Consider the following 11,028-nt stretch of genomic DNA (forward strand, 5'->3'; position numbering starts at 1 on the left):
TAATAGGTACAATATGAATAAAATGTGTAATTATAATTATAATTATATTTGTAAAAAAATGTATATGCCATATTTTTACTAATATCTTTAAAAATAGGTAGTTAGGTTTATAATATATAACCAATGGCAACCGTTCAAATAGATCAAAAAATATTATTCTTTGTTGAGCCAAAAAATCAATCATGTATGAACTACTTTTAGTTACATATAGGGGTTGAAAAATTAATCTACCTATTCTACCTATTTAATGAGGCGTAGGGAAAGTGGCACTCCCATCGCCCAGTGTACTTCAATAAATGCACTGCAGTAGCCCTACCCTGACTTTAATTAGTTGGGGTAGTCTGGTCCTCCAGGTTGGGGGTTTAGCGACAGGCTAACGACCGGTGAAACCCGAAAGCGCAAATCAACCTTTTTTTTCGATGAATCAAAAGCGCAAAATGAATTTGCGCTTTTGTACATTGGAAGTGGGATAAAAGCGCAAAAGAAAATTGAATTGTTTGATACAATATTTTACTGACATAAAGCGTGATGCTCTACGCTTTCCATGAATAGGTACGCCGGTACGCGGCCTTATCCGTAACACGACAGATTGCAGCAACGCATCGCGACGGTTATTGCATTTGTCTGTATCTTATCGTTACACATTACGATGGCAGTTGATAATCATTTAAGATAACTATAGTCTATAATACACAATATAATATATAATAGTGTATACAGTATAAACTTACATTAAATAGGATTTTTGATAACTATATAGCTTTGCAACTACACAGGTGCCTATATAGTATATAGATATGACTTATATAACTTATTGAGCCGTTTTATTTTTAATTGAAATTCGATGTCCGTTTGTCTATGTGTCCGATTTTGACTAAAATTAAAATTATAAGTTTTCAAAAATTAATTATTAAAATGTCATTTACATTAACTAACACAAATAAATTGTGTATTGTGTACAATGATTTTAAGTACAGACATCAGCGAGTAATGGCAAGCGGAGATATATCTTGGCGATGTATGGTAAGACAATGTACTTCTACTATTCAAACTAATTCTAAAATATCTAATATTTTGACGGAAAATGAAAATATATCTCATAATCATAATACTGTGGAGAATCGGGATATTCAGCGACAAATAGTTAGTAATAATTGCAAACGAAAGGCGACTGAATGTATTTCGGAGCGACCAAATAAAATTATTCGTCGTGAACTGATGACGGTTGAAACTACAGAACTATTACACAACGATATGTCTAGTATAAGAAAATCCATGTATAGAGAACGTCGAAAAATAATTCCCGCAGCACCTACTTCATTATTCGAACTCATACAACAATTAAAAACCAATGGTTTAACTACACATCGTAATAAAACATTTTACCATGTAGATGAAGAGTCGAAAATCGTAATATTCACGACAAACAATAATTTAGAATATTTAGTCAATAATAGTCATACTATTTTAGGCGATGGTACATTTTACGTTTGTCCCGCTCATTTTGAACAACTCTATATGATTCATGTTCTACGTAAATCAATTTACGTCCATGTTGTATATTGTCTGTTACCATCCAAAACAACTGATATTTATGAAAAAATGTGGCATTTAATAAAAACATTATGTAAGAAAGAATTAAAACCTCAAAATATACTACTGGATTTTGAACTATCTGCACATAATGGCGTTTTGCGTATATTTCCAAATGCACAAATTAAATGTTGCCGATTTCATCTCGGGCAAGCCTGGTATAGACAAATTACAAAATTGGGACTTAAAATTGAATACGACCAAAATGAATCAGAAATTTCCCATTGGTTAAAGTATTTCTTTGGATTGGCTTTTTTACCGTGTACTGAAATTTTTGAAGCATTTTATGAACTATTTTCTATTGCTCCGGACAATCAAAAGATATCAGCATTCTCAGATTATATTTTAGCGAATTTTATTGAAAATGACAGCAGATATCCACCACATCTCTGGGATGAGCCACCTTCGAACGAGCCAAGGACTACCAATGGTCCAGAATCATATCACCGTCATTTGAAAGATCAATTTTATAACCTACACCCATCTATTTATAATTTTATTGAAGTGATTAAAGAACATCAAGCAGAAGTTTATTTAAAATTACAATCAAATGGTCAAAAATCTACGAATCGAAAATCTAAAGTCATCTCCAATACAAAAACTCGGACCTTGTATAAAGAAAAAAAAATGTCTTGATTGGAATACTTGAAAACAGTAGGTTTCAAGTTTCAAATTTAAGGCGTTTAAAGTTAGGTTAAAATAATACTTAAAATTATATTTTCTATTTTTTACTGATTTTTTATTAATGATTTTTGATTTTTTGATACTTGTTTAAATAATTTAAAATGATATTCAAAATTATATTTTTATTTTTTACTGATTTTTTGATTTTTTTGAACTATATATAATTAATATCACTGTTAAAGTGTTAATGCATAATTTAATATTAATAATAACTAAAATTTTAACTAAATACGCTTATTTTTATAAATTTGATTTGCGCTTATGGGTTATTAAAAAGGTAATTTTTTTTTGCGCTTTTGGGTTATTTGTTTTTGCGCTTTTGGGTTGCGTTTGGGTCATATTTTGCGCTTATGGGCTACAGCCCTAACGACCCGTCCTAGTAAAAAAACATTGTTAAGAAACCTTCTACTACTAAGCCTTGGACAGATCTTTTGGAAAATAAAAAACTAAACCTGGAAAACCTGGAGTATTTCGATTTGGAACATGGAACATTAGATCTTTATATAAACCTGGAGCACTAAAATGTATTACTAGTATAGTCAAGAAATATTATGTAGATTTAGTTGCCCTCCAAGAAGTGAGATGGCTAGGATCTGGACATCTCAAATCAGATAACATGACAATATTTTATAGTGGAAGCGGTAATGGAAAACAAGAATACGGAGTGGGTTTTATTGTAAAAGAAACCTTAGTAAAACTAGTAAAGAAATTCGAAGCAGTTGATGATCGATTATGCTATATAATAATTGAAGAAAAAACCTCTAATATAGCAATAATCAACTGTTATGCACCAATTGATAACGATTATAAAGACTATTTCTACGATAATCTAGAAAGAGTATACGAAATGATACCTAGAAGCTACATAAGAATTCTAGTTGGAGATCAAAATGCTCAAGTAGGGCGTGAGCATGCTTTTAGACATACTATAGGAAAAGAAAGTATGCAAAGTGAAAGCAATAATAACGGACTAAGGTTAATAAGGTTTGCCTCAACCAAAGGATTAGTTATAAGTAGAGCCAGTTTCAACGTAAAGAAATTTACAAACAAACTTGGGTATCTCCAGATGGAAAAACTAAAAGTCAGATCGATCATATACTTATAGATAAGAGATATTGATCTAGTATTAGACAAGTTAGAAGTTATAGAGGAGCTGACGGAGACACAGATCACTACCTGGTCATATCATCATTTAGAACCAAACTGGCTAATAGTTGGAAGCAGAAAAAACTAAAAGGTAGAACCCGCCTGGAAATAGAAAACACTAAGGATCGAGAGAAAGTAAAATCATACCGAGGAATACTAAATAATGAACTAATGAAAACATCTCAAAATACAGAGCAAAACCTTGAAGAAACTTGGAACATAATTAAAGATTCAATAAACAAATCAGCTGAAGTTTTTAAAAAAGAAAACACATTCAAAGTTAAGAATTCGTGGTTTAATGAACGGTGTAAGGAAGCCATAGAAAGATGCGTAGAAGCAAGATTAAAAATGATACAAGACTTATCTAATGACAATATAGAAGAATTTGTTAAAAACAAAAAAGCTGCAAGCAAAATATTAAGACAGGAAAAAAGAGAAGCGGAAAAAGAACTTATTCAAAAAATAGAAGAACATAGGCTCAACCCAAGGTTGTACTTCAAAAAAAGCAGATCGATAAAGGAAGGATTTAAAGCTTAAACTCGTATGGTCAAGGACAACGATGGAAACTTGATAACGAATGAAGAAGACATCATCCAGAAGTTTCAAGCGCATTTTAAAAACATCTTAAATGTCAATCAAGGAGTTAGGGAAGAAAGTGTAAATATGATCTATCATACGGCACAACCTCTTGTAGAGGAACCTAACCGCGAGGAAGTAAAGGATTAATCGCGACACTAAAAAACAACAAAGCCCCCGGTGAAGATAATATCAATTCTGAGCTATTAAAGATTGGTACTCAACAACTTGTGACCAAAATTCACGGGCTACTAAAAGAAATATGGAATACTAACCGAATACCTGAAGATTGGAAAACAGCCGTTATCTGTCCCATACACAAAAAAGGCGATCCTATGGATACAAGCAATTACCAGGGAATTGCGCTTTAGACTCATGCTACAAAATCCTATCCCTGACATTATTACGACGATTAGAGGTATATTCAAAAGATTTAATAGGAGACTATCAAAGTGGTTTTGTGAGAGGAAAGTCTACCTCTAATCATATTTTCACAATCAAACAAATGATGGAAAAATTTTATGAATTCGGAAAGGATGTCCACATGTGCATTGTTGACTTCAAGCAGGCTTACGATAGCATAGTTCGGAACAAACTGTAGGCGGCCCTAGAAGAATTTGGAATACCCAAAAAACTTATTGATCTCATAAAAGCATGCAACACGAATACAATGTGCAAAGTGAAGTTTGGCAACGGTACATCTGACAGATTTGAGGTCGGCACAGGACTCAAACAGGGTGATGTCTTGTCACCAGTTCTCTTTAACCTAGCGCTTGAGAAAGTGATCAGATCAATGCCAATGCGACAAGGCATGGAGTTGTTATCGAATAATACACTCCTTGCCTATGCATATGATATAGTTATAATAGACAGTACGCGACAAGATGTAGCGATAAGAACTAATGATTTGTTAAAAGCAGCGAGGCCAATGGGTCTAGAAGTAAATCAGAATAAAACCAAATATTTAGTCATGACTAGGGGAACAAGGGATATCTCGGACCTAGTAGTAGAAAACTATACCTTCCAACAAGTGGATTGTTCCAAATTGTTCAAGTCAAAGCTCCTCTCTAGACGATCAAAAGAACGCCTGTACTTAAGTTTCCTACGGCCAGTTCTAACATTTGCATGTGAAACATGGTCGACTACTAAAGGAGATGAGGAAAAAATGGCTTGCTGTGAAAGAAGAGTTCTTGGAAGGATTTATGGACCTATACTAGAAAATGAAGTATACAGAAAAAGAACTAATGTAGAAGTACAACAAATTTATCAAAAACACGGTATCAACGCTTACCTTAAGAGCAAACGAATTGAGTGGGCAGGCCATGTATGGAGGTCAAATGGTATCCTAAAGAAAGTTCTGGAAGGAAAAATCAATGGAAAAAGACCTAGGGGTCGCCCTAGACAGCGCTGGATAGACAGGGTTAAAGAAGATATAAACAAGTGCTATAAACAAGACAGTATTGACAGAGATAGTTGGAAAAAAGTAGTAGAGGCAGCGAAAGTCCTTCAAGGACAGTAAAAGCTGAGGAAGAAGAAGAAGAAGAAGAAGAATTCTACCTATTTAAATGTGTATTTTAGTGCACCTCAGTTGACGGACAAATAGGTGTCGTTGTACCTCAGCCTTGTGAACTGATTTAACGAGATAAATAATTTGCCTGCAGCAGATTTGATACACATATAACAGCAATTTGTATAAATCGAAAGTGGTTCAAATAATTTCTCTCTAAACCTACCTAATATTTCTAAGAACAATTCAAGAATTATTGGTCAAGTAGTATTTAGTACATAATTTTTTTTTGTATATTAGCTACATACATCCAACTCTCATATTTATTTTAAAGCGAACTACTTTCTTTGAGGCCAGAAAGCGACGACTCGATGCTTGCTTTTAAAGTTGTACTCGTCGGCCAGAATAACAAACAGCATTCAAACATTTTTTTCGATTTTCATCATAAATTTCAAAATTCTTGTGTGAGGGCAACATTTTCAAGGTTGGGGTCTTTCCGTTTTTAACTTATTCAAACAATTAAGAACTATACAAAAATGAGCCAAATTGGCCAAAATTTGTTTTCAAGTGGCCATCGAACATTCATTTAATTTAAAATTTTAATTTTGTATTACCTATATTATTACAGTAGAACTCCGATTATCCAAACGCCAATCATCCGGATATTTGCTTATCCGGACCACCCTTGACATTAATTAGTCCGGTAATCGGAGTTCTACTGTACATAAAATTGTAAGGGGTTTTCTACGACCTCACTAACCGAGAAAACTACTGAACCGATTTGGCTGAAATTGTTTACAGTTATACCCAACACTGCTCAAGGTTTTAGTAATTTAGTAGATAGTGTTAATATCATACTGTATTTAGTATTATAGTGTCATATATATGTTTATACAATATTGGCATCTATATGTATCGATGTGGTCGTACGTAATGAACTATGTAAAACATATCTAATATAATATTATGTGTGTTTAAAATAATAATTTTTTTCTCCAAAGTATTCATAATATATTAATATTGTGTTATTAATTAATATCAAATTATAACCCATAACGAGCCTGCAGCAAAATTGAGGTGAGTTGATTTGTTAAATAATTAATTATCTACATATATAAAAATATTGTATATACATATAAGAAGGTAGTAAATTAGAGTGCGTATGTAATATAAAAGTAATAATAAATCATAGGTGCATAAATAAAAGTTAGATTATTGCCTATATATACTACGCAAGCCCTTTATTTTGAATAACTACAATACTGTTTAATAAACAAGCCATAAAAATCATTTTTCACTACTCCACAGTCGACGGTTGATGGACTACTGATGAAAACCCATAAACATGTGAAATAATTAAAAATGGTAATAATAATAATAATATTATGTAAATATAATAATGACATTACAACTGTAAATAATAAATGTATACGTACCGTTACTAATTTTACCCTCCCATTCACTATAATCTCTAGCCTTTCCATCTAAATTAAAATAATTAAGTTATGGTAAAAATTCCCAATTTAAGCCAATTGCAGCCTGCAGGGTATGCATATATCATAATCCTGATATGAATTTGAGGGAAATTGGAGTTTGATAGGTACATATTATATATTATTAAGTATATTATGCCAATTATCATTTACCTCAGAAGGTTAAATACAACGGTAAAAAAATGATACGCTAAAAGTTGACATGGATATAAATCAACCATCCACTTTTTCTGGCCAATTACATTAAATTGGGTCGATAAAAACTATTATCAGATAAATTCATGATTTATTCCTCGCATAATATTAAAACGTTGGTTTTTCAATTAACCAATGAATCGTTTCCATATTGTCGGCACACAATTACACACAATGTTTGTAGAATATTATAAGTGTTACTGAGTTAGGTTTTAACAGTGGATGACATGGGCGGCTCCCTTTTCAGCCACTGTCCCTTTTGGCCAGTTTTCTTTAAAATGTACAATTATAACAAATGACTTAACAATTTTCTTATTTCCACCTCAATATTGGGCTACTGCGTCGGTAAGTTTGGCTAGAACAACTAATGCTCGCGAGTCGTTCCACTCCTTTTTCAATCAAAGCTTTTATAAACATACTCTATCCATAATGAGCTGGTTAGCTGTCCTCATTAATGAAGTTCAAACAGATTCAGTTCAAACGGCAACGAAGAAATGAAGCTTACATTGAAGACTATAAAAATAGTAAAATATGTCGTTACAAATTTGTAAAACAAATATCATACAATTATAAAAAGTGAATTTTGGTATCATAATTATTATTACATAGGTATTATAAGACTATATTTTTTTTTTTCTACTAATGTAATCGGAAATCATAATATTTTCAATGTTGACATATTCATGAATTATTGAATTCATATTTTTATATTATATAATTATTATTACATAGGTATTATAAGACTATATTAATTTTTATAAATTTTCGTTCGACGTTCATACTTCATACAATTATTAAAATATTGTTTTAAATTAAATTTATTGATATGATAACAATAATAATAAAATGTTATAACAGTTTATTGCCAATTATTTTTTTTTTTTTTTTATTTAATTAAATATAAAAATTGTTAAGTTCAGTTGTTATAATTATACATTTCAAAGAAAACTGGCCAAAAGGGACAGTGGCCGAAAAGGGAACGGTAAGTTTTGGCCGAAAAGGGAAGGTTACATTTTGGCCGGAAACGGTGACGCCCGATGACATACTATAGTCCATTCCACGAGAGAATAATCACTTTTCGCGCATCACGAATGATTCGATTGGCGCGTAGAGAACCACGTGATCAAACCATCACCGGGAAGTTGGTGGGAGATGCGCAGCACTGCCGAGAATTGGTCGGCGGACTGATTATTCTCTCGTGGAATAGACTATATAAGCAATGGTTTTGATATTCAAAGAACAATTTATATCTAAATTAAATACATACCGTCATCACGGTACATTAGTTTAGCATCAATCATATCCTCTGTAATAATATGATATTTTAAATAATAAAGAATATTTACAATATTCTTAAAATCATATCAATATGTTAAGGTATTGTGAATAATATGTAATGTATTTAATGTGTATACAACTACTATCAAATTAAACTACAGAAGGGGCTATGAAAAAGTGTGGATGATTACAGCGCACCATGAGACCATTAAATTTTCTCATTGGTGGTTGGTAAACTGTGAATTCAGACAATAACCTCCGACGACGCATATTCTGATGGAACAAATGTTGAGGCCCACTGTTTCTTAGAAAAATCTACGTACGACGCGCTGCAGTCATCCGCACGTATTCGTGGTCCTTACTGCAGTGCGTACTACAGCAATTATTTCGTATAGGTAATCGGTTGCAAATATTAATTTATGTATAAAAGTGTATAACCTTTTTACCATATAATATTATATTGAAATTGTAAATTTTTTTTTAAAAAATGTACAACCCACAATATTACAACTATGCAACTAATAATAATGTTTCCAATACAATTTAAAAATTGTTTATACGTAATTAATTTTAACATTTGCATACAATTAAAAAACCTAATAATCTTATTTTTTACATAAAGAATAATTATACGTTGAAGAGTGATTGCATTAAGATTAAAGCGGTACTTAGACTTATTATTATACTTATATTCAAATTAATAAAAAAAAAAAATGTAAAGGCATGTTGTAAAATAAAATATAATAATACTTACCCACACACATTTCATAATTAAGACCTCGGTTCAAAATAATTAATAGTTAAAACAAAATATTATAGTTAAAAAATTATGAGGCTGTAAGGTGGTTGGCTTTGAAGAGGACATCAAGACTTTCAAATGTATTAGGTATACCTAACATACACAAACTTGTGTATCATCTTTAAAATTTTAAAATATTCATAGTTTTATATTATGAATACAATTGGTGACTTTTGTTTTGATTGGGTTATGATATATAGTAGGAAGTAAGGACACGTTATAATAGTTAACATAATTTCTAAATTGTATTATTAAAAATAGTCATAGCTATATAATTTAATTTTTAAAAAAGCAAATTGTAAATAACATCCTTATGGTGGTATAAAGTACCCAACCCAACCCTAGTACCCTACAGTTTTACGTACATTTTAATCGAACAAAAATAAAAATAATCTTTTTATTATGCTTATAGATTCAAATGATTATTGTGTAAACAATTTAACTTTGTAGCAATTTGTATTCTGTTAAAATAATATTATTTGATTATTGTTTATTTAGTAGAACAGTTTATTAATAATTACAATTGTAATAATTATGTATTTTATATTTGTAAACCAATGATTCTCCATAAGAATTAATCTGTGGCAGTGTTTGGAATTAACAAGTTCCAAAGAAATGGATTAATGGAACTAATGCCTTTTTAAAAAAAAAATAACCAGAAAATTCGATTTTTTTAAGGAACAGTTAAAAGAACGAATTCTTTTATTTTAAAAAAAGAACAAGGGTCGAAACAATATCCTTTTTACAAGGAACTTGCCAAACACTGATCTGTGGTGTATCAAAAAAAGTAAGGAAGGTGTATAAATACTTACTAGGGCATATACAACCAATAACATTTAAAATAAAAAATAAAGCTAACATATTAATAATTTTGACCATATTTGTAGGTACAACATATGAATAATATGCACAGCGTCGAATATAAAAATGATGTAAAATGTTTTCTAGTTCTGATGTTATAAGGGTTATTCACCAAACATGTGCAATGTGTATCCATAGACAATTGAGTAAACCAATCTAGAAAATACTGTGTCAATACCCAAAAAGGTAAAAACAACATTTGGTTTTAAATTTAGAACAAAAGAACATGTGTAGCCATAAGCAATCATGTAAACCAATCTAAAAAATAGTCGTCTACTTAAAAACGATTTTTTAAGGAACTTGTCAAACACTGATCTGTGGTGTATCAAGAAAAGTAAGGAAGGTATATAAATACTTACTAGGGCATATACAACCAATAAAATTTAAAATAAAAAATAAAGCTAACATATTAATAATTTTGACCATGTTTGTAGATACAACAATTGAATAATATGCACAGCGTCGAATATAAAAATGATGTAAAATGTTTTCTAGTTCTGATATTGGTTATTCACCAAACATGTGCAATGTGTATACAGGTTGGATCTGTTAGATAATTGAGTAAACCAATTTAGAAAATACTGTGTCAATACCCAAAAAGGTAAAAACAACATTTGGTTTTAAATTCAGAACAAAAAAACATGTGTAGCCATAAGTAAGTCATGTAAACCAATCAAAAAATAGTCGTCTGTAAATACCCAAAAACTTATTAACAATGGTTCATTTCTTAGACTGTTATTGATTTTTTTCTACCTGATGTTGGCATTCAGTTTTATTAGACTTGCAAAATCTAGATGGAAAGTTAGCTATAAAACTTTCTGAAAATGCTAGCATCGAATTTAGACCTAAATTGTCACCTAAAATCAAACCCAGAGAGAAAAAACTTTATAGATTTC

The 11,028-nt window shown here is 30.9% G+C and overlaps 1 protein-coding gene across 1 annotated transcript; it reads left to right on the top strand.

Moving 5' to 3' along the window:
• The first annotated feature begins 990 nt into the window (after window positions 1–990).
• On the top strand, window positions 991–2,229 carry LOC111031144. The gene has a single exon (XM_022310970.1). It carries the CDS (start codon window positions 991–993, stop codon window positions 2,227–2,229), a length of 1,239 nt encoding a protein of 412 aa, XP_022166662.1.
• The last annotated feature ends 8,799 nt before the right edge of the window (window positions 2,230–11,028 follow it).

Source organism: Myzus persicae, unplaced genomic scaffold (assembly GCF_001856785.1).
Source record: "Myzus persicae strain clone G006 unplaced genomic scaffold, MPER_G0061.0, whole genome shotgun sequence".
In the NCBI taxonomy this organism is placed as follows: domain Eukaryota; kingdom Metazoa; phylum Arthropoda; class Insecta; order Hemiptera; family Aphididae; genus Myzus; species Myzus persicae.